At 37.5% G+C, this 24,866-nt stretch overlaps 1 protein-coding gene across 15 annotated transcripts in view; it reads left to right on the top strand.

Moving 5' to 3' along the window:
* SPAG9 (sperm associated antigen 9) overlaps window positions 1-24,866 on the top strand; it is a 149,097-nt gene that overhangs the window by 38,439 nt on the left and 85,792 nt on the right. For 13 of the 15 annotated variants that reach the window (XM_089901077.1, XM_089901080.1, XM_089901082.1 and 10 more), the window contains exon 2: window positions 8,087-8,207. In XM_089901077.1, coding sequence (XP_089757203.1) covers window positions 8,087-8,207 — 121 coding nt within the window. Of the gene's footprint in view, window positions 1-4; window positions 7,553-8,086; window positions 8,208-14,907; window positions 14,927-24,866 lie in introns of those variants that run through there. The other 2 variants (XM_089901083.1, XM_089901088.1) reach the window with 2 other exon arrangements.

Consider the following 24,866-nt stretch of genomic DNA (forward strand, 5'->3'; position numbering starts at 1 on the left):
AGGTAATAGACAGCAAATGTCGTATTAAAACTAGAGTGTATTTAGTGATATCTAAGTTTATTTGTGAATTATACAGTTTTCTCTATGGATCTTAGTTTTTTTACTGTGAAAGTTTTTTCATTTATGTATTCATTTGTTTAACAAATATTTGAGCACCTGCTATGTGCCATCATCATTCTTTGCACTGGGAATAACAACAGCAAGCAAAACAAATCCCTGCCCTCATGGAACCTACATTCTAGTGAGGCAAGGCAGATAATAAATAAGATAAATTACTAAAGTATATAGTATGTTAGATGAAGATAACTGCAATAGAGAAAAAAAGCAGGAAGGGAAGTAGGGAGTACATATTGCAGTTTTAAATATCATGGGCAAAAAAAGTCTTAGTAAAAAGCTGACATTTGAACGAAGATGTTAAGGAGGTGAGGATGAGCAAGCCATTTGGCTATCTGGGGGGAGAGTAGTAGAAGATGATGTCAAAGAAGTAAGAAGATGACAGATTGTATTCATCCTGGGGGCCTCTGGTAAGGACTTCGGGAGAATGCAAGCAATCAGAGGATTTCAAGCAGAAGAGTACACTGATCTGATGTTTAAAGAGGGTCACCCTAACTACTGTACGGAAAACGCATTGTAGAGGTACAGGGTGGAAGTAAGGGGGCCGGTTAGGAGGCTGTTGCTACTGCGCTAGTCCAGGCAATAGATAACGGTGGCGCAGACCAGGATGGTGATGGAGAGGATGAAAAGTGGTCAGATCTGCTGTTGAATTGGATATCACGTATTAGAGAATGAGTAGAATTTTGGGCCTGAGCAACTGACCACAGTAACTTAATGAGCTAGGTGAGACCAGGAGGAGCAGGCTTTGACATATTAAGTTTAAGGTTCTTATTAGACATTCAGATGGAGTTGTCCAGAAGGCAACTGGACATTACAAATCTGGAATTCAGGTCTGGGCTAGAGGCTGGGGTAGAAATTTGGAGGTTGTCAGCATTCATTTAGTATTTAAAGTTTTGAAACTGGATGAGATCACAGGGAATAAGAATAAACAATGAAGAGAAAGAGTTGTCCAGGGACTGAGCTTGCCAGTGTTAAGAAGGTGGGGACAAGAGGAAGAACAAACAAAGACCAAGAAGGAGCAGCCAGCAAAGTGAAAGGAAAACAAGGAAAAAACCCAACTGGGAGAAAAAAAAGTTTTAAGGAGGAGCGAGTGATCAGTTGTCAAGTGATGCAGATAAAACAATTTAAAAAACAAGGTGAAGACTGAGATTTATTGATAATCTCTCCATGATGAGAATGATTTTAATAAATTAAATTTGACTGGTGGAGATATTTCTAGCACATGGTTCAGGTAATTTAGAAGACTGTGCACTAATCAAATAATCGTTTAAATATATTTATTGATATTCCATCCTTTAGTTTTCTCTTTTACATATTATATACAAAATTATGTAAAAAATTATGTATTGAACTCAGATGAATATGTAAGTGTACTAGTTAAGTTAAAGGATTTATATATTTGGAGTAGGTATGTGTATTTTTTTTAACACAGTAATTCCGCTTTTTTAAAAATTTAATTTATTTTTTTATAGAGCAGGTTCTTATTAGTCATCCATTTTACACACCTCAGTGTATACATGTCAATCCCAGTCTCCCAATTAATCACACTACTCCCCCACCCCTCTGCTGCTTTCCCTGCTTGGTGTCCATACTTTTGTTCTCTATATCTGTGTCTCTATTTCTGCCCTGCAAACTGGTTCACCTGTACCATTTTAATAGCTTCCACATATATGTGTTAATATACGATATTTGTTTTTCTCTTTCTGACTTACTTCACTCTGTATGACAGTCTCTAGATCCATCCACGTCTCAACAAATGACCCAATTTCGTTGCTTTTTATGGCTGAGTAATATTCCATTGCATATATGTACCACATCGTCTTTATCCATTCGTCTGTTGATGGCATTTAGGTTGCTTCCATGACCTGGCTATTGTAAATAGTGCTGCAATGAACATTGGGGTGCATGTGTCTTTTTGAATTATGGTTTTCTCTGGGTATATGCCCAGTAGTGGGATTGCTGGGTCGTATGGTAATTCTGTTTTTAGTTTTTTAAGGAACCTCCATACTGTTCTCCATAGTGGCTGTACCAATTTACATTCCCACCAACAGTGCAGCAGGGTTCCCTTTTCTCCACACCCTCTCCAGCATTTGTTGTTTATAGATTTTCTGATGATGCCCATTCTAACTGGTGTGAGGTGATAACCTCACTGTAGTTTTGATTTGCATTTCTCTAATAATTAGTAATGTTGAGCAGCTTTTCATGTGCTTCTTGGCCATCTGTATGTCCTCTTTGGAGAAATGTCTCTTTAGGTCTTCTGCCCATTTTTTGATTGGGTTGTTTGTTTTTTTAATATTGAGCTGCATGAGCTCTTTGTATATTTTGGAGATTAATCCTTTGTCCGTTGATTTGTTTGCAAATATTTTCTCCCATTCTGAGGGTTGTCTTTTCATCTTGTTTGTAGTTTCCTTTGCTTTGCAAAAACTTTTAAGTTTCATTAGGTCCCATTTGTTTATTTTTGTTTTTATTTCCATTATTCTAGGAGGTGGGTCAAAAAGGATCTTGCTGTGATTTATGTCAAAGAGTGTTCTTCCTTTGTTTTCCTCTAAGAGTTTTATAGTGTCCGGTCTTACATTTAGGTCTCTAATCCATTTTGAGTTTATTTTTGTGTATGGTGTTAGGGAGTGTTCTAATTTCATTCTTTTACATGTAGCTGTCCAGTTTTCCCAGCACCACTTATTGAAGAGACTGTCTTTTCTCCATTGTATATGCTTGCCTCCTTGTCATAGATTAGTTGACCATAGGTGCATGGGTTTATCTCTGGGCTTTCTATCCTGTTCCATTGATATATATTTCTGTTTTTGTGCCAGTACCATATTGTCTTGATTACTGTAGCTTTGTAGTATAGTCTGAAGTCAGGGAGTCTGATTCTTCCAGCTCCGTTTTTCTCCCTCAAGACTGCTTTGGCTATTCGGGGTCTTTTGTGTCTCCATACAAACTTTAAGATTTTTTGTTCTAGTTCTGTGAAAAATGCCATTGGTAATTTGATAGGGATTGCAGTGAATCTGTAGATTGCTTTGGGTAGTATAGTCATTTTCACAATATTGATTCTTCCAATCCGAGAACATGGTATATTTCTCCATCTGTTGGTATCCTCTTTAATTTCTTTTATCAGTGTTTTATAGTTTTCTGCATACAGGTCTTTTGTCTCCCTAGGTAGGTTTATTCCTAGGTATTTTATTCTTTTGTTGCAATGGTAAATGGGAGTGTTTCCTTAATTTCTCTTTCAGATTTTTCATCATTAGTGTATAGGAACGCAAAAGATTTCTGTGCATTAATTTTTTTTTTTTTTATGGTATGCGGGCCTCTCACTGTTGTGGCCTCTCCCATTGTGGAGCACAGGCTCCGGACGCGCAGGCTCAGCAGCCATGGCTCACGGGCCCAGCCGTTCCACGGCATGTGGGATCTTCCCGGACCGGGGCACGAACCCATGTCCCCTGCATCGGCAGGCGGACTCTCAACCACTGCGCCACCAGGGAAGCCCTGTGCATTAATTTTGTATCCTGCAACTTTACCAAATTCATTGATTAGCTCTAGTAGTTTTCTGGTGGCATCTTCAGGATTCTCTATGTATAGTATCATGTCATCTGCAAACAGTGACAGTTTTACTTCAAGTTTTCCAACTTGTATTTCTTTTATTCCCTTTTCTTCTCTGAGTGCCATGGCTAGGACTTCCAAAACTATGTTGAATAATAGTGGCGAGAGTGGACATCCTTCTCTTTTTCCTGATTTTAGAGGAAATGCTTTCAGTTTTTCACCATTGAGAATGATGTTTGCTGTGGATTTGTCATATATGGCCTGTATTATGTTGAGGTAGGTTCCCTCTATGCCCACTTTCTGGAGAGGTTTTATCATAAATGGGTGTTGAATTTTGTTGAAAGCTTTTTCTGCATCTATTGAGATGATCACATGGTTTTTCTTCTTCAGTTTGTTAATATGGTGTATCACATTGATTGATTTGCATATGTTGAAGAATCCCTGCATCCCTGGGATAAATCCCACTTGATCATGGTGTGTGATCCTTTTAATGTGTTGCTGGATTCTGTTTGCTAGTGTTTTGTTAAGGATTTTTGCATCTATATTCATCAGTGATATTGCTCTGTAATTTTCTTTTTTTGTAGTATCTTTGTCTGGTTTTGGTATCAGGGTGATGGTGGCCTCATAGAATGAGTTTGGGAGTGTTCCCTCCTCCGTAATTTTTTGGAAGAGTTTGAGAAGGATGGGTGTTAGCTCTTCTCTAAATGTTTGATGGAATTCACTTGTGGAGCCATCTGGTCCTGGACTTTTGTTTCTTGGAAGATTTTAAATCACAGTTTCAATTTCATTACTTGTGATTGGTCTGTTCATATTTTCTTTTTCTTCTTGGTGCAGTCTTGGAAGGTTATACCTTTCTAAGAATTTGTCCATTTCTTCCAGGTTGTACACTTTATTGGCATAGAGTTGCTTGTAGTAGTCTCTTAGGATGCTTGTATTTCTGCGGTGTCCATTGTAACTTCTCCGTTTTCATTTCTAATTTTATTGATTTGAGTCCACTCCCTCTTTTTCTTGTTGAGTCTGGCTAATGGTTTATCAAGTTTGTTTATCTTCTCAAAGAACCAGCTTTTAGTTTTATTGATCTTTGCTGTTCTTTTCTTTGTTTCTATTTCATTTATATCTGCTCTGATCTTTATGATTTCTTTCCTTCTAACTTTGGGTTTTGTTTGTTCTTCTTTCTCTAGTTCCTTTAGATATAACGTTAGATTGTTTATTTGAGATGTTTCTTGTTTTGTGAGGTAGGCTTGTATAGCTATAAACTTCCCTCTTAGAACTGCTTTTGCTGCATCCCATAGATTTTGGATCATCATGTTTTCATTGTCATTTGTCTCTAGGTATTTTTTGATTTCGTCTTTGATTTCCTCAGTGATCTCTTGGTTATTTAGTAACGTATTGTTTAGCCTCCATGTGTTTGTGTTTTTTACGTTTTTTTCCCTATAATTCATTTCTAATCTCGTAGCGTTGTGGTCAGAAAAGATGCTTGATATGATTTCAATTTTTTAAAATTTACTGAGGCTTGATTTGTGACCCAAGATATGATCTATCCTGGAGAATGTCCCATGCACACTTGAGAAGAAAGTGTAGTCTGCTCTTTTTGGATGGAATGTCCTATAAATATCAATTAAATGTATCTGGTCTATTGTGTCATTTAAAGCTTGTGTTTCCTTATTAATTTTCTGTTTGGGTGATCTGTCCAATGGTGTTAGTGAGGTGTTAAAAGTCCCCCACTATTATTGTGTTATTGTCGATTTCCTCTTTTAGAGTCGTTAGCAGTTGCCTTATATATTGAGGTGGCTCCTGTGTTGGGTGCATATATATTTATAATTGTTATATCTTCTTCCTGGATTGATCCCTTGATCATTATGTAGTGTCCTTCCTTGTCTCTTGTAACATTCTTTATTTTAAAGTCTATTTTATCTGATATGAGTATTGCTACTCCAGCTTTCTTTTTATTTCCATTTGCATGGAATATCTTTTTCCATCCCCTCAGTTTCAGTCTGAATGTGCCCCTAGGTCTGAAATGGGTCTCTTGTAGACAGCATATATATGGGTCTTATTTTTGTATCCATTCAGCCAGCCTGTGTCTTTTGGCTGGAGCATTTAATCCATTCACATTTAAGGTAATTATCGATATGTATGTTCCTATTACCATTTTCTTAATTGTTTTGGGTTTGTTTTTGTAGGTCCTTTTCTTCTCCTGTGTTTCCCACTTAGAGAAGTTCCTTTAGCATTTGTTGTAGAGCTGGTTTGGTGGTGCTGAATTCTCTTAGCTTTTGCTTGTCTGTAAAGCTTTTGATTTCTCCATCAAATCTGAATGAGATCCTTGCCTGGTACAGTAATCTTGGTTGTAGTTTCTTCCCTTTCATCACTTTAAGTATATCATGCCACTCCCTTCTGGCTTGTAGAGTGCTGAGAAATCAGCTGTTAACCTTATGGGAGTTCCCTTTATGTTATTTGTCGTTTTTCCCTTGCTGGTTTCAGTAATTTTTCTTTGCCTTTAATTTTTGCCAATTTGATTACTATGTGTCTCGACGTGTTTCTCCTTGGGTTTGTCCTGTATGGGTCTCTCTGCACTTCCTGGACTATTTCCTGGGTGGCTATTTCCTTTCCCATGTTAGGGAAGTTTTCGACTATAATCTCTTCAAATATTTTCTTGGGTCCTTTCTCTCTCTCCTCCTTCTGGGACCCCTATAATGCGAATGTTGTTGCGTTTAATGTTGTCCCAGAGGTCTCTTAGGCTGTCTTCATTTCTTTTCATTCTTTTTTCTTTATTCTGTTCCGCAGCAGTGAATTCCATCATTCTGTCTTCCAGGTCACTTATCCGTTCTTCTGCCTCAGTTATTCTGCTATTGATTCCTTCTAGTGTATTTTTCGTTTCAGTTATTGTGTTGTTCATCTCTGCTTGTTTGTTCTTTAGTTCTTCTAGATCTTTGTTAAACATTTCTTGCATCTTCTTGATCTTTGCCTTCATTCATTTTCTAAGGTCCTGGATCATCTTTACTATCATTATTCTGAATTCTTTTTCTGGAAGGTTGCCTATCTCCACTTCATTTAGTTGTTTTTCTGGGGTTTTATCTTGTTCCTTCATCTGGTACATAGCCCTCTGCCTTTTCATCTTGTCTACCTTTCTGTGAATGTGGTTTTTGTTCCACAGGCTGCAGGATTGTAGTTCTTCTTGCTTCTGCTGTCTGCCCTCTAGTGGATGAGGCTATCTAAGAGGCTTGTGCAAGTTTCCTGATGGGAGGGAGTGGTGGTGGGTAGAGCTGGCTGTTGCTTTGATGGGCAGAGCTCAGTAAAACTTTAATCCACTTGTTTGCTGATGGGTGGGGCTGGGTTCCCTCCTTGTTGGTTGCTTGGCCTGAGGCGACCCAACACTGGAGCATACCCGGGCTCTTTGGTGGGGCTAAGGGCAGACTCTGGGAGGGCTTACGCCAAGAAGTACTTCCCAGAACTTCTGCTGCCAGTGTCCTTGTCCTCACGGTGACACACAGCCAGCCCCCGCCTCTGCAGGAGACCCTCCAACACTAGCAGGTAGGTCTGGTTCAGTCTCCCCTGGGGTCACTGCTCCTTCCCCTGGGTCTCGATGCACACACTACTTTGTGTGTGCCCTCCAAGAGTGGAGTCTCTGTTTCCCCCAGTCCTGTCGAAGTCCTGCAATCAGTTCCCACTAGGCTTCAAAGTCTGTTTCTCTAGGAATTCCTCCTCCCGTTGCCGGACCCCCAAGTTGGGAAGCCTGACGTGGGGCTCAGAACCTCCACTCCAGTGGACTTCTGTGGTATAAGTGTTCTCCAGTCTGTGAGTCACCCACCCAGAAGTTATGGGATTTGATTTTACTGCGATTGCGCCCCTCCTACCGTCTCACTGTGGCTTCTCCTTTGTCTTTGGATGTGGGGCATCTGTTTTGGTGAGTTCCAGTGTCTTCCTGTCGATGATTGTCCAGCAGTTAGTTGTGATTGTGGTGTTCTTGTGAGAGGGAGTGAGAGCATGTCCTTCTACTCCACCATCTTGAACCAATCTCTATGTATTTTCTTTGGAATGCCTGTTATAATGAAGTGGAGACACTTTCATAAATATTATTTTGTCATCTTTTCCCTTCTATATTTGGAGATTTTAAACCTTAATTATTACTTTTTTTTTTTTTTTTTTAATTTTTTGGCTGTGCTGTGCGGCATTTGGGATCTTAGTTCTCTTGACCAGGGATCGAACCCGTGTCCCCTGCAATGGAAGCACGGAGTCTCAACCACTGGACCCCCAGAGAAGTCCCGTAAACCTTAATTTTTATAGAGAAACTAAAAATCAACCTAAGTTCATGATTCTGAGATCTTCTTGAGTGGTTAATGCCAAGTTGTGATTCTTGATACCAAGAAACACAGGGGTTTATAATGTTAAAAATTTTTCATTTATCTAATGAAAATAATGTATTTTTCTTCTTTATTAGAAATTCATTGAATTTGAAGACTCTCAAGAACAGGAAAAAAAGGATTTACAGACCAGAGTGGAATCTTTAGAATCTCAAACAAGACAACTTGAACTCAAGGCCAAAAACTATGCTGACCAGAGTAAGTAAAATATGTTAAAGAGTGGAATGACTCATCCTGACATTTGACTACAGTTCCAGATATCTGCTTGGAATTGTCACCCCACCCTCAAGAGTGAGACCTGGGAGCTTGGTTTATTCTTTTTTGTTCACATTTTCATGTGGTACCCATGTCTGCAGAAATGACTAAGTCAGACACCTATAGGACTCTCTTCTTCAATTTAGCCCTCAGCTTTTGTTTGTAGCTTACATTATATAGTAGTTAACATTATGCTGTATCCATCGTGCAGGATTCTGGGGTGTGTACATGTGAATCATTTCTTCAAATTTTGATCAGTTACACAAAGTTCCATTGGTTTCTGTGTTGCTTTGAAATTTAAAAATGTAAGAGAAACTTTGAAGTATGTATAAAAAAATTACTGAATTCTTTTTCATTCCTTTCTATGGAAAACCGAGGACATTGAGGGGACTAGAGCGACATTTTTCAGAACCATTTCATTTTTAATATAATTTCATATATTCTTGATTCAAATATAGTTATTGTTTCAAATTCCAAGGACTTCTTCCCCTTTTTGTCTAATGAAAGTGGACCTAATTAAGTCAAAATTCAAAAAAGAAACTTTATGGCATATTTTCATGTTTGATTCAGGCAGATCACTCTCCAGTTTTCCCTCCCAGGATTGTAAACTTCTAGATGGCCCGCAGTTACTCTTCCCACACCACCCATGAAGGTTACATAGTGACACCTGCTGTAAAAGGACTGGCATTCATGAAGGATAACCTTCACTACCAGGCTTAGAGTGTGTATGATAACTGGCTGCTCCCTTTAGGACTCTGGAAGAGTCCAATAGAGCTAAAACCTAGAATCACTGGGAATCTGGAGTTTAGGCATTCTAGAATTCAAGGAGAACTCAAATGGCTATTAAGCAGATGTCATGGAAGGGAGCCAATGGATATTTGGTAATGGAAGGCCACCAGAGTGAGACAAAATGAGCCATGTGTCATGTCTTTGTTCTTTTAGGCGTGTAGATACCTAGAGTGCTGTACCCTGCCTTTGTTAACAGTGAATCCTAACTTGATTGCGTTTTCATATCAGGGACTATAGTATTTTAGAACAAAACACTAAAGGTGCAGTTTTGACAGAACCAACCTCATTCTTGTACCAAGTACGTTTACCTCTTGACTTCTGAGGAGTATCAAGTTTTGGATAAGGAAATTTTCTTTTGACTTAGAAAGGAACTCCTTTTCTAGAATCTTTTGATGCACTAAATAATCTGCTTCTATGATAGGAAATATTAAAGGAAGAATTACCTTGTACTTGATATAGTAGCTTTTTAAATTAAGATTGTTTTCCAGTCCAGTGAGTCATACCTACCTTTTTTGGAATTGTCATGTTCTTTGGTGTCCATTCTCTCATTTCTCTTTCAGAAGTATTGATTACCATGTATCCTATTTTTAATTCAAGATAATTTTTTAAAAATAAGGTGTCATTTAAAAATAATTGATAATTCTCTATGGAAGGGATGAGTAAATTAATCACCAAGTATTGGATATGGTCTTGAGCTATATTTGATCTGAGAACTTTATTTTTGTTATTAATATAATATTCTCTCAAGAATTTCTCCCCCTGGATGTCTGCTATCCCCGTTTTTCCCCCTGCTATTCCATTTTGAAATAAATCTTGTTGTCTAAGTAACAGTTAAAGAACTTAAAATTGTGATTAATCAGAATTGACCGTTGAGATGCACAAAGCTGATAGTCTCTTGGTCCATGAGCTAAGGCTATAATGAGTCTCCTTTCATTTATGCTTTGGAACTTACTCCCTTCTTCTTTGATACCTTGGAATCTTTTTCTCTTTTCCATCTAATTGTTTTCCTTGCTCTTCTATTTTTTTCCAAATGAATATAATATGAAATCTAAATATATCTAAAATTTTTCTTCTGAGTCTTTATTTTACCACATTTTAAACATCTGAAAAAAATTGGGGGGGGGGTGGAAATAGTTTGACTTTTTTCATTTTACCACCTTAGTTTTCCCTTCCCCAGATCTCCAATATGAATCAAAGCCCCTTTATTTTTTAAAAAGGTGGTGGTAGGAGGTAATCTTTAAGTATCATCAGTGCCCTGTCCTATTGGAAAAACGGGACTGGGAATATATTTTTTTAAAAGATGAAAACATATTTAAATGGATGTACGTCAGAGTATATTAATTTTTTTGTATAATAGGATACAGAATATCTGGACTTTAATATTGTAATTTTGGTTTTTTAAGACTGTATAGTGATTTTTATTAGATTTATTGTAACCCAACATTTTTTTTTAACTTTTTAAATGTTTTAAATGTGTTTTTTAGTGTTCTGAACATCTGTATTTAAATAAGCATTTAAGGCCAAAGAAATTACTGATGATGATACCTATAGAGAGGAAGGATGCGTGCAAGTTTTTGTGTTCAGTACTAGTTTTTGAGTGCCGTATGATAACAATATCGTCCAATTTCCATGTTTGCTTTTATAAATATGTTAGAGTCTTTAACTTTAAAAGACTGTCAGTTCTGATTGATGTGTTTTAGGGCACATATCCCTTTTAAAAAGTAGCCACAATGAAAGTCCAAATTCTGCTTTGGGACTACTTCTTATGTCAAAAGGGGAAATTTTGGTTGTAGTTACTTGCTATTTGAGAAGCAAGAAAAGTCAAGAAATAGGAACTGAATTAAAGAACACACTTGACAGCTTTTAATGGTATGGAATCTATCAGGTTGTTGTGGTATGATTTTTAAATTTTTGATGATATAAAAAATTTATTATAATTTTATGGTCATGTTTGATTTTGGAGATATCTGGTTGCTCTCTTTTCAAAATTTGAACTACATAAGAATTATTTTGGCTTTTCCAACATAAATAAAGCAATTTTTAAAAGGCCACATATTGTTCCTTATCTGGGTATAATAGTAATACTTCTTGGTAGTTAACATCTTGTACGCCTTAAGGAAGAATCTGAAATATACGTGGAGTGGAATAAGGAAGTTGTGGATTGAGGCCCTTAGTGCTTTTCAGCTATGTAAGGTGTAAGCAATCAACCTGGCCATTCACAGTGTGGCAGCAATGAGTTCTTCATCAGAAAATACTTTTTATATTCATTATTTCTGTTATATACTGATTATTTCTATTCTTGTAAGCCAAATACTATCTTAAGTAAATACAGACATTTTAATATGTTAAAAATAAAAAACTACTACTGTCTGCCTAGCATTCAGCCTCTAGGCATGGTTTTGGCACAGAAGAATATGATGTGGTCATTACAGTCAAAGAAATCATAGTTTTGTGCGGAAAAAGGTTATGTGTATGACCGTCTCATCTTTTCCGTATGTACCATGCTTTTATATCACTGCAGAGTGTATATATAATTTTGCATCTTTCCTTTAACATTATCATAAGTATTTTCCTTACTGTATAATCTTTATTTTTTAAATGTGTCAACACCCATCATCCAGAAGCTATGCCATCTATTAACAATTCTTGTTTTCCCTGAGGAACTGTGTGTGCTTTCTCCTTTTCTCTAATGAGAATTATTTAATGGCTACTTTGTTTTTTTAACTTGGCTACTCAGAAACTCAGAACAAATTTTGAAGTACAACCATAACAACTGGTTTGGGCCTTACTTGGGTGGCATATTTAAATTGTTTTTTTCCTGTTCCACATTTTATACATATATAGTGAATTGTTAAGATATGTTCTTGTAAACTATCTCAAATCCTTTGTGGAATTAAGGAATGAATGAATTGGTAAAAATAAATATAGGCGAAGTTTTTTAAAAACTCAAAAAATTTCTGTTGGTTGGTTGGACATTTTTTCCAGTGTAGTGAATCATATTACAGTGAATATTTTTTCACACCTGTAGATTGCCCTCTTTTGGTAATTTTCTTAGGATACAGTTACAGAAGTAGGGCAAGGAATATGAACATTGTAGTGGTTCTTGGTATTTAGTAGTGTTTGGTCATTTTTTATATGAACAGAATTGGAGAAGGAAGAATTAGTAGCAAATTCCACATTATTTATCATAACTTACGAATTTGAATCATTATTTACAACATATTAACACCCAGAGCTGATGCAGAAAACCATTTATTATCTATTTGATTTTCTCTTGGGAAAATTCTGTTGCCCTCAAGCTACTTGAGTTTATAAGAGATGACCTTTTCCTTGAATTGTGGAGAAGATGGCAAGATTTAGATGGCAGTGATTTTAAGCTACTTAAATAATCTCTGAATGTGCCCTTTCTTCCTTTGAATGAAAATCCATTTTTAAAAATTAAATGGGGACTTCCCTAGTGGCTCAGTGGTTAAGAATCCTCCTGCCAATGCAGGGGACACGGGTTCGAGCCCTGGTCCGGGAAGATGCCACATGCCACGGAGCAACTAAGCCCGTGTGTCACAAATACTGAGCCTGTGCTCTGGAGCCCACGAGCCACAACTACTGAAGCCCGTGCGCCTAGAGCCCGTGCTCTGCAGCAAGAGAAGCCACCACAGTGAGAAGCCTGAGCACTGCAACGAAGAGTAGCCCCCGCTCGCTGCAACTAGAGAAAGCCTGCAAGCAGCAATGAAGACCCAACGCAGCCAAATAAATAAGTTAAATGGAAAAATATTTTTGACACCTGAAGACATTTGTGCTAGAGTTTTATACTCTGACCTTTCTACACTTCCCATCTCCCATATAACATTCATTTGCTTTTTAAACTTAGTATAGATTTTAGTCTAATAAAATACCTTCAAGCCTTTACCTTGAAACACATTATTGGAAGGAAAACTCTCCTTTTTGGTCATAAGAGTTAGCACACCATTAGAAAATAATGGAAAATAATGGGAAGGTAGTATAATCATAAACATGTTTTTAATTTTAAAGGAATAAATGGCTTAAAACATCCTTCAGATTTGGGAGTTATTTATAAGCAAGGGCTGTGTTAGTGATGTTATTGATAAATTGAAAAATTTCACAACACAGAAGAAAAATAATCTTTTTCAGTTAACAGGTGTAGCTTCACACCAAAGTTAATAGTTGAGAGGGCCTAAATATTTTCTGTCACTATCTTTTAAGTTATTTAAAAAAATACCTTCAGGCAAATAAAAAGCTTTATTAACTCCTTTACTTTGCAATTGGCAAAGAATGTTAATACTCTCAGAATTTCCATAATACTGTAATAGGTTACTTCTTTCATTTTAATTTTATCTTGTCAAGAGGCAGTCCCTTTCTACAGTATTTTTAGAATGATGAAAGTAGACAACTGATGATTTATATTTTTGTTGAAAGCATACTTCTTATTAAGGTAGCTTGAGGAGATTCAGATTTATATCTCCTTATTTTAAAAAGTTACAAAAATAAAATTTGTTATATAGAAAGTTAGTTTTTTAGTTCATTTAACTTGAATCTAATATCTTTGTGATATTAAGACTACCTGTATATTTAATAAACTTATGTAAGTTTTTTTTTTTTTTTTTTGGCTGCGTTGTGTCTTTGTTGCTGCGCGCGGGCTTTCTTTCGTTGTTGTGAGCGGGGGCTACTCTTCCTTGCAGTGCGCGGGCTTCTCATTGCGGTGGCTTCTTTTGTTGCGGAGCATGGGCTCTAGGCACGTGAGCTTCAGTAGTTGTGGCACGTGGGCTCAGTAGTTGTGGTTTATGGGCTGTAGAGTGCAGGCTCAGTAGTTGTGGGGCAGAGCTTTGTTGCTCCGCACCATGTGGGATCTTTCCGGACCAGGGCTCGAACCCGTGTCCCCTGCATTGGCAGGCAGATTCTTAACCACTGTGCTACCAGGGAAGCCCAAGGATTCTTTTTAAAGAGCTTGTGTATGAGAGGGAAAGCAGATAATTGGGCACAAGATAATTTATGCAAACACTAACATTTTATTACTTCTGCTTCATTAGGTAATATCTATGTGGTCTTCAGACCTGTTTTATGTTTTATTATCTGTATTTGGACTGTTCATTTCTGAAGTCTACTGTTGTTTACTGAGAAACTTAAGGTTGTAGTTCATAATTAATATCTAGAACTAAAGGTTTCATGGAAAATTAATTTTATGAGTAAGAGTTAAAGGATTGATGGTGATTTAGCTTAGAGAACAGAATAAACATGAGTGATTTGGTTATTCTTCAAACAAAGGAATGAGTAAGGAAGATACCAAGTTGTTTTTTTGTAAATTTGGAAGATTAAATCAGAGAAAATGAATTTGTTGTTTTTGGTTGATCATGAGGAAGTATTTCTTGACCTTGAAGGTGATACATAGGAATATGTGCTGAGGGAAAGCATGGACTCTCCCTACATAGACTTTAGGTGGCATATAATGTCTGTCTGAAAAATCTTTTTAAGTTTAGGGACATGGTGAAGGACTTAGTTGGCAGAGCAGAGGTTTTTATTGCTGTTTTGATGTGGTTGTGTCTGTGATTTATTTGCTCTTAAGTGAGCACTTGATTCTTGCTTACCTGTTGAGACGTTTGATGCTAACTTGTGTAAGGAAAGCTTCTGAAAGACCAATGTCAATCTTCTGAGGCCAAGTAACAGTTGGATTATCTGCCTTCCTCGATTAGTAAGAACTGATGACTCCTTTTGAGAAGGCAAATAACGAGTTGGATATGGCATTCTAGAAGGTCTGTTTCTCTTTCTTCCCCCCATAGGCCTATCAGCAGTCTGATGGGGCAGAAGACAACAGAGATGGAAGGTGTTCCAAACTTGGCAAAGGCCATCAATCTAAGGAGGTAAGCTCTGATTTTGAGCAGGTAGAGCAGGTGGCTCTTCCTGCCTTAATCATATCCTCTTGCTCTTTGGAAAGATGAATGGAAAGAAAGAGCATTTAAAATGAGGCTGAAGTATCTTCATTAGCTATTATAAGGGGAACATTTTGAATTAGTCTTTTGATTCTTCTTTTATCTTTCCCCCACCCCCTTATTGTTTTTAATGCCTTGATTTGTTTGATTTTTTTTTCTCCCTAGAATATTAGCAGCTTAAAAAAATTGGCAGATTATCTGTTGTTTGGGGATAGGAGGGATGAGCAGAATCTTGTTTATTTCAAGTTAATCTCAGGTTGTAGCTAGTTTGAGTAAAATCATATGATTTGAGGATTTTTCCTGAGATCATTTTGAGGTTTGGGTTCACATGGGAACTATTAAACAAGAAACGATCTTTTCTTGTTTAAACGTTTCAGATATAATACAACAGTATAGGTATAGGTTAACTTTATGATACTTGAGGTTTGGGGGGATGTCTACCATCTTTGCCCTGGTGGGCCTTTCTTTCCCAACTTTTCCTTCCCTTCTACTTCTCTTTCTTTTCCCCTTACTGATTACTGGGTGGCATACAGGACTTTGAAGATAAGGCTCTTCCCAGCATTTAAAGGTACTTTTCAGTTAAACACTATACCATCTCATGTGACTTAGGCCTTGAGAAAACTTGAGTCCATTGACTGTGTTGTTGTACTGATGTAAGTATTTTAAGAAAAGAGTGAGAGGTTCTGAATTTGTTTTATATGATCTTGGTGGTTAACTCATATACCTAAAAATATAATACTAATATTCAGAATCACAGTACAGATAAAGAAAACATGAAATGTGGGAAGACATAGATAATTTCTGTCAAGATACTTGCTGGAGATGTTAGGTTGGAGAAAATAATGGCCAAAACAACATTCAGAAAGTCATCCAGAATAACAAAGATATAAACTATTCTTAAGCACCATGAAGTGACACGCCTTTGATAATTTAGAATGCCTTTTAGAAGGTTTTTAATGTGTGTTTACAAGCTAATGTATGAGTTAAGGTAACTCTAGTTGCTGTAGCAAACAAGCTGCAAGACATATATAATGATTCAGATGTTATGTTATTTCTTGTTCATGTGAAACTTCTTACTTTCTTTATATTGATTGATTGATTGATTGGCTGCACTGCGCGGCTTGTAGGATCTTACTTCCCAAACCAGGGATTGAACCCAGGCCACAACACTGAAAACGCTGAGTCTTAACCACTGGACCTCCAGGGAATTTCCTCCCTATGTGAAATTTAAATTGGATGTTTCTGATACATGGGTGGCTCCTTTGGAGACACAGGCCTTTTCCAACTTTGCTCTGAGTTTGTCATACCTACATTGAGTTGGAGGAAGGGGAAAGAGAATGGAGGATTGTGTGTGGAAGGTTTTTATTGGGCCAGGCCTAGGAGTAGCACACATAGTTTTCACTTCTACTTCATTGGCTATATAACTCAGTTAGAAGCTCACTTACAGAGGCTGGGATGTATAGTCTAGCTATGTGTCCCAAGAGAAAGAGAAACTGCTTTGGTTAGTATCGGCTAGTCTTTGCCTTAGCCTAACAGCCTTAGTAGGTGGTACATGATTTTGCTCAAGTGTTGAGGCAAGGGAGGGAATGTAACTAAAGCTTAGCAGTCATGTGCCTATTCTTTCTACTGTGAATAACCTGAGGAGGAGAAGGTGAGGAAACTTTAATGAAAATATAGCATTTATGATTTGTACTCTCATCTGATTTTTTAATAACTTCAAGGTTACTCTGGTTTAATTTTTATTATTGCTTTAAAACTCTTCACTGAATATTCATTCATTTATTCAACAAACATTTACTAAGTGTTGAGATTTTCTTTTTTGTTCTCTTAACTTCCTGACTTTTACTTAAAAAAAATAGGTTACTGTTAAATTGAGATGCAATTTTCCGATGCTTATGTTAAGGAATAGACTTTGAATGACGCTTCCTGCCCCTTTAAAAAAATGTAATTTCCATACCATAAAATCCACCATTTTAGAGTATACAATTCAGTGGTTTTTAGTATATTCATAAAGTTGTACGACTGTCATCACTATCAAATTCCAGAACACCATCATTCCAAAAAGAAACACCATACCTGTTAGCACTCATGGTTCCTGGCTTTCGCTCAGCCCTTAGTACCCGTTAATCTGCTTTCTGTCTCTATGGGTTTACCTATTCTGGAATTTCATATAAATGAAATCATATAATATATGGTCTTTTGTGACTGGCTTCTTTCGGTTCATCTACATTGTAGCGTGTATCGTTACTTAATTCCTTTTTAAGACTGAATAATATTCCATTATATGGATATATACTACATTTTATGGCCACCCCCGACCCCTTTAATTGCCTGTTTATCCTGCTGGTCTCAGAACTAGAATCAACCAAAACTCTTCCTTGGCTGTCTGAAAGCCTACCTAGTTTTGTAGAGTTGAATACAATGAACATCCACTTTGGGAAGATATCCCTTGGGTTTCTCATTGGCATCCTGATGTGTCTAGTTACTAGTTCATAAGTGGAGAAGTAGATAACTTAATATTTGAACTATCTTTGAATCATATTCTTTTGAATATGGTTGTCTACTAGTTAACTGGTAATATATTAGTGGTCTTGTTTTGATTTGTATACTACATCTGGGTGTAACTATACAAAAGAAAAAACCTACTTAATTGTGTGTGTGTGTGTGTGTGTGTGTGTGTGTTGGGTCTTTGTTGCTGCACACAGGCTTTCTCTAGTTGCAGTGAGTGGGGGCTACTCTTTGTTGCGGTGCGTGGGCTTCTCATTGCGGTGGTTTCTCTTGTTGCAGAGCATGGGCTGTAGGCACACGGGCTTCAGTAGTTGCGGCACATGGGCTCTAGGGTGTGCGGGCTTCAGTATTTGTGGTGTGTAGGCTCAGTAGTTGTGGCTCGTGGGCTCTAGAGTGCAGGCTTAGTAGTTGTGGTGCACTGGCTTCGTTGCTCCGTGGCATGTGAGATCTTCCCAGACCAGGGATTGAACCCATGTCCCCTGCATTGGCAGGTAGATTCTTAGCTCCTCTGCCACCAGGGAAGTCCCAAAACCTATTTAATTTTAATGGGATAGAGAAATAAATTATTTTAGGGCCTCAAGTAAGTAGACTAAGTAGTTGTACTGGAGTGAAGAGGAAGATGGAAGTATATAATACTTATGCTAGAGAAGCTTATTACCATTTCATTAATTTTGAAGTATCATTGACTTAAAATATATTAGTTTCAGGTGTGCAGCCTAATGATTTGATATTTTTATGTATCACAAAATGATCACCACTATAAGTCGTTACTGTCTGTCACTGTACAAACTTATTAAAATATTATTGACTATATTCTCTTTGTTATAATTACATCCCCATGACTTATTTATTTTATAGCTGCAAGTTTGTACCTCTTAATCCCCTTCACTTATTTCACTCCTCCGCTACCACCCTTCCCTCTGGCAAGCAGTAGTTTATTCTCTGTATCTAAGAGTCTATTTCTGTTTTGTTATATTTCTTTTGTTTTTTAGATCCTACATATAAGTGAGATCATACGGTACTTGTCTTTCTCTGTCTATTTCACTTAGGGTAATATCCTCTTAGGTTCATTCATGTTGTCATAAATGGCAAGATTTCATCCTTTCTATGGCTGAGCAATATTCCACTTCTTATATATATATATATATATATATATATATATATATATATATATATATATGCCACATCTTCTTTATCCATTCATCTGTTAATGGGCACTTAGGTTGCTTCCATATCTTAGCTACTGTAAATAATGCTGCCATGAACATTAGGGTGCATATACCTTTTGGAATTAGTGTTTTCATTATCTTGAGATAAGTATTCATAAGTGAATTACTGGATTGTATGGTAGTTCTGTTTTTTATTTTTTGGGGAACCTCCATACTGTTTTCCATAGTGGCTATACCAATTTACATTCCCACCAGCAGTATACAAGGGTTCTCTTTTCTCCACATCCTTTCCAACACTTATTTCTTTTGTTTTTGGTAATAGTCAATTCTCACAGGTATGAAATGATGTCTCCTTGTGTTTTTTTTTTGTTTTGTTTTGTTTTTTTGTGGTACGCGGGCCTCTCACTGTTGTGGCCTCTCCTGTTGCAGAGCACAGGCTCCGGGCGCACAGGCTCAGCGGCCATGGCTCACGGGCCTAGCTGCTCCACGGCATGTGGGATCTTCCCGGACCGGGGCATGAACCCATGTCCCCTGCATCGGCAGGTGGACTCTGAACCACTGCGCCACCAAGGAAGCCCCTCTCCTTGTGGTTTTGATATGCATTTCCCTGATGATTAGTGATGTTGAGCATCTTTTCATGTGCTTACTGGCCATCAGTATGTATTCTTTGGAAAAATGTCTGTTCAGGTCTTCTGTTTATTTTTTAATCAGATTGTTTGGTTTTTTGATATTGAGTTTTATGTGTTCTTTATATATTTTGGATATTAACCCCTTATCCAGCATATCATTTGCAAATATCTTCTCCCATTCAGTAGCTTACCTTTTTGTTTTGTTGATGGTTTCCTCTGCTGTGCAAAAACTTTTTAGTTTGATATATCCCCACTGTCTATCCATGCTTTTGTTGCCATTGCCTGAGGAGATACATCAAGAAAAAATTGCTAAGACCAGTGTCAAAGAGCACACTGCCTGTGTTTTCTTGTAGGAATTTTATGGTTTCAGGTCTTATACTTAAGTCTTTAATCCATTTTGAATTCATTTTTGTATATAATGTAAGAAAATGGTCCAGTTTCATTCTTTTACATGTAGCTGTCCAGTTTTCTCAGCATCATTTATTGAAGAGACTGTCTTTCCCCCATTGTATATTCTTGCCTCCTTTGTCATAGTTTAATTGACCATATAAGTGTTGGTTCATTTCTGGGTTCTCTATTCTGTTCCATTGATATATGTGTTCGTTTTTGTGCCAGTACCATACTGTTTTGATTATTATAGCTTTGTTGTATGGTTTGAAATCAGGGAACATGATACCTTAGCTTTGTTCTTCTTTCTCAAGATTGCTTTGGCTCTTTGGGATTTTCTTTGGTTCCATACACATTTTAGGATTATTTGTTCTAGTCTGTGAAGAACACTGTGGGTATTTTGATAGGGATTGAATTGAATCTGTAGATTGCTTTGGGTAGTAAGGACATTTTAACAATATTAATTCTTTCAACCCATGAGCACAGTATATATTTCCATTTATTTGTATTGTCTTCACTTTCTTTTTTTTTTTTTTTTTTTTTTTTTTTTGTGGTACGTGGGCCTCTCACTGTTGTGGCCTCTCCCGTTGTGGAGCACAGGCTCCAGGCGCACAGGCTCAGTGGCCATGGCTCACGGGTCCAGCCGCTCTGCGGCATGTGGGATCTTCCCGGACCGGGGCATGAACCCGTGTCCCCTGCATCGGCAGGTGGACTCTCAACCACTGCGCCACCAGGGAAGCCCTGTCTTCACTTTCTTATAGTTTTCAGAGTACAGGTCTTTCACCTTCTTGGTTAAATTTATTCCTAGGTATTTTATTCTTTTTCATGCAGTTGTAAATAGGATTGTTTCCTTAATTTCTCTTTCTGATAGTTCATTGTTAGCGTATAGAAATGCAAAAAATTTCTGTATATTTTGTATCATGCAACTTTACTGAATTCACTTATTTTCATAGTTTTTTGGTGGAGTCTTTAGGGTTTTCTATATATAGTATCATGCCATCTGCAAATAGTGACAGTTTTACTTCTCCTTTTCCAGTTTGGATGCCTTTTATTTCTTTTTCTTGTCTGATTGCTGTGGCTAGGACTTCAAATACTATGTTGAATAAAAATGGTGAGAGTGGGGACTTCCCTGGCAGTCCAGTGGTTAAGACTCTGAGCTTCCACTGCAGGGGGCATGGGTTTGATCCTGGTCAGGGAATTAGGAATCCTGCATGCTGCAAAGTGCAGCCAAAAAAAAAAAAAAAAAAAAATGGTGAGAGTGCCTATCCTTGTCTTGTTTCTGATCTTAGAGGAAAAGCTTTGGCTTTTCACTGTCGAGTATGATGTTAGCTGTGGGTTTGTCATATATGGCCATTATTGTGTTGAGGTACATTTCCTCTATACCCACTTTGTTGAGAGTTTTTATCATTAATAGATATTGAATTTTGTCCTACTTTTTCTGCATCTGTTGAGATGTGTGATCATGTGTTTTTATTCTTCGTTTTGTTAATGTGGTATATCATATTGATTGATTTGCCTATATTGAACCATTCTTGTATCCCTGGAAAAACATCCCACTTGATCATTTTGTATGATTCTTTTATTGTCTTGTTGAATTTGGTTTGCTAATATTTTGTTGACGATTTTTGCATCTATTGTTCATGAGGGATACTGGCCTGTAGTTTTCTTTTTTGGTGTGGTGTCTTTGTCTTGTTTTGGTATCAGAGTAATGCTGGCTCATACAATGAGTTTAGAAGCATTCCTTTCTCTTTAATTTTTTGAAGTCCTTTGAGAAGTATAGGTATTAACTCTTCTATAAATGTTTGGTAAAATTCCCCTGGGAAGCCATCTGGTCCTGGGCTTTTGTTGTGTGGAAGTTTTTTCTTTTTTCTTTATTATTGATTCAGTTTCTTTACTAGTAATCAGTATGTTCAGATTTCCTAGTTCTTCCTGATTTAGTCTTGGAAGATTGTATATTTCTAGGAATTTATCCATTTCTTAGATAAGTTATCTATTTGTTGGCTTATAATTGTTTGTAGTAGTCACTTTTGATTCTTTGAATTTCTGTGGAATCTGTTGTAACTTCTCTTTCATTTCTTTCTTTTTTTTTTTTAAAGAAGATGTTGGAGGTAGGAGTTTATTAATTAATTAATTTATTTTTGCTGTGTTGGGTCTTTGTTTCTGTGCAAGGGCTTTCTCTAGTTGTGGCAGGCGGGGCACTCTTCATCGCAGTGCGTGGGCCTCTATCGTGGCCTCTCTTGTTGCGGAGCACAGGCTCCAGATGCGCAGGCTCAGCAGTTGTGGCTCACGGGCCCAGTTGCTCCGCGGCATATGGGATCTTCCCAGACCAGGGCTCGAACCCGTGTCCCCTGCATTAGCAGGCAGATTCTCAACCAGTGCGCCACCAGGGAAGCCCCTCATTTTTGACTGTATTTATTTGGGCCCTCTTTTATTCTTGATGAGTCTGGCTAAAGGTTTATTAAGTTTGTTTATCTTCTTTTTTCTACTGTCTTTTAAGTCTCTGTTTCTTTTATTTCCACTCTTTTCTTTTTAACATCTTTATTGGAGCATAATTGCTTTACAATGGTGTGTTAGTTTCTGCTGTATAACAAAGTGAATCAGCTATACATATCCCCATATCTCCTCACTCTTGCGTCTCCCTCCCACCCTCCTTATCCCACCCCTCTAGGTGGACACAAAGCACCAAGCTGACCTCCCTGTGCTATGTGGCTGCTTCCCACTAGCTATCTATTTTACATTTGGTAGTGTATATATGTCCATACCACTTTCTCACTTCCTCCCAGCTTACCCTTCACCCTCCCCTTCCCCCTCCCCTTCTGCTCAGTCCATTCTCTACGTCTGTGTCTTTATTCCTGTTCTGCTCCTAGGTTCTACAGAACCAATTTTTTTTTTTTTTAAGATTCTATATATATGTGTTAGCATACGGTATTTGTTTTACTCTCTGACTTACGTCACTCTGTATAATAGTCTCTAGGTCCATCCACCTCACTACAAATAACTCAATTTCGTTTCTTTTTATGGCTGAGTAATATTCCATTGTATATATGTGCCACATCTTCTTTATCCATTCGTCTGTTGATGGACACTTAGGTTGCTTCCGTGTCCTGGCTATTGTAAATAGAGCTGCAATGAACATTGTGGTACATGACCCTTTTTGAATTACGGTTTTCCCAGGGTATATGCCCAGTAGTGGGACTGCTGGGTCATATGGTAGTTCTATTTTTAGTTTTTTAAGGAACCTCCATACTGTTCTCCATAGTGGCTGTATCAAATTACATTCCCACCCACAGTGCAAGAGGATCCCCTTTTCTCCACACCCTTGCCAGCATTTATTGTTTGCAGATTTTTTGATGGTGGCCATTCTGACCGCTGTGAGGTCATACCTCATTGTACTTTTCATTTGCATTTCTCTAACAATTAGTGAAGTTGAGCATCCTTTCGTGTGTTTGTTGGCAATCTGTATATCTTCTTTGGAGAAATGTCTGTTTAGGTCCTCTGCCCATTTTTGGATTGGGTTGTTTGTTTTTTTGACATTGAGCTGCATGAGCTGCTTGTATATTTTGGAGATTAATCCTTTGTCAGTTGCTTCGTTTGCAAATATTTTCTCCCATTCTGAGGGTTGTCTTTTTGTTTTCTTTGTAGTTTCCTTTGCTTTGCAAAAGCTTTTAAGATTCATTAGGTCCCATTTGTTTATTTTTGTTTTTATTTCCCTTTCTCTAGAAGGTGTGTCAAAAAGGATCTTGCTGTGATTTATGTCATAGAGTGTTCTGCCTGTGTTTTCCTCTAAGAGATAGATAGTGTCTGGCCTTACATTTAGGTCTTTAATCCATTTTGAGTTTATTTTTGTGTATGGTGTTAGGGAGTGTTCTAATTTCATTCTTTTACATGTAGCTGTCCAGTTTTCCCAGCACCACTTATTGAAGAGGCTATCTTTTCTCCATTGTATGTTCTTGCCTCCTTTATCAAAGATAAGGTGACCATATGTGTGTGGCTTTTTCTCTGGGCTTTCTATCCTGTTCCATTGATCTATGTTTCTGTTTTTGTTCCAGTACCATACTGTCTTGATTACTGTAGTTTGTAGTATAGTTTGAGATGGGGAATCTGATTCCTCCAGCTCTTTCTCAAGATTGCTTTGGTTTTTCAGGCTATTCTTTGGCTATTCTTTTGTGTTTCCATACAAATTGTGAAATTTTTTGTTCCAGTTCTGTGAAAAATGCCATTGGTAGTTTCATAGGGATTGCATTGAATCTGTAGATTGCTTTGGGTAGTATACTCATTTTCACAGTGTTGATTCTTCTAATCAAAGAACATGGTATATCTCTCCATCTGTTTGTATCATGTTTAATTTCTTTCATCAGTGTCTTATAGTTTTCTGCATACAGGTCTTTTGTCTCCTTAGGTAGGTTTATTCCTAGGTATTTTATTCTTTTTGTTGCAGTGGTAAACGGGAGTGTTTCCTTAATTTCTCTTTCAGATTTTTCATCATTAGTGTATAGGAATGCAAGAGATTTCTGTGCATTAATTTTATATCCTGTTACTTTACCAAACTCATTGATTAGCTCTAGTAATTTTCTGGTAGCATCTTTAGGATTCTCTATGTATAGTATGTCATCTGCAAACAGTGACAGCTTTACTGCTTCTTTTCCGATTTGGATTCCTTTTATTTCTTTTTCTTCTCTGATTGCTGTGGCTAAAACTTCCAAAACTATGTAGAATAAGAGTGGTGAGAGTGGGCAACCTTGTCTTGTTCCTGATCTTAGTGGAAATGGTTTCAGTATTCCACCATTGAGAACGATGTTGGCCGTGTGTTTGTCATATATGGCCTTTATTATGTTGAGGAAAGTTCCTTCTACGCCTACTTTCTGCAGGGCTTTTATCATAAATGGGTGTTGAATTTTGTCAAAAGCTTTCTCTGCATCTATTGAGATGATCATATGGTTTTTCTCCTTCAATTTGTTAATATGGTGTAACACGTTGATTGATTTGCGTATATTGAAGAATCCTTGCATTCCTGGAATAAACCCTGCTTGATCATGGTGTATGATCCTTTTTTTTTTTTTTTTTGTGGTACGCAGCCCTCTCACTGTTGTGGCTGTCCCGTTGTGGAGCACAGACTCCAGACGCGCAGGCTCAGCGACCATGGCGCACGGGCCCAGCTGCTCTATGGCATGTGGGATC

This window comes from Delphinapterus leucas, chromosome 19, assembly GCF_059928025.1.
Source record: "Delphinapterus leucas isolate spDelLeu-1000000601 "Yukka" chromosome 19, BTC_Dleu_Yukka2, whole genome shotgun sequence".
NCBI lineage: Eukaryota > Metazoa > Chordata > Mammalia > Artiodactyla > Monodontidae > Delphinapterus > Delphinapterus leucas.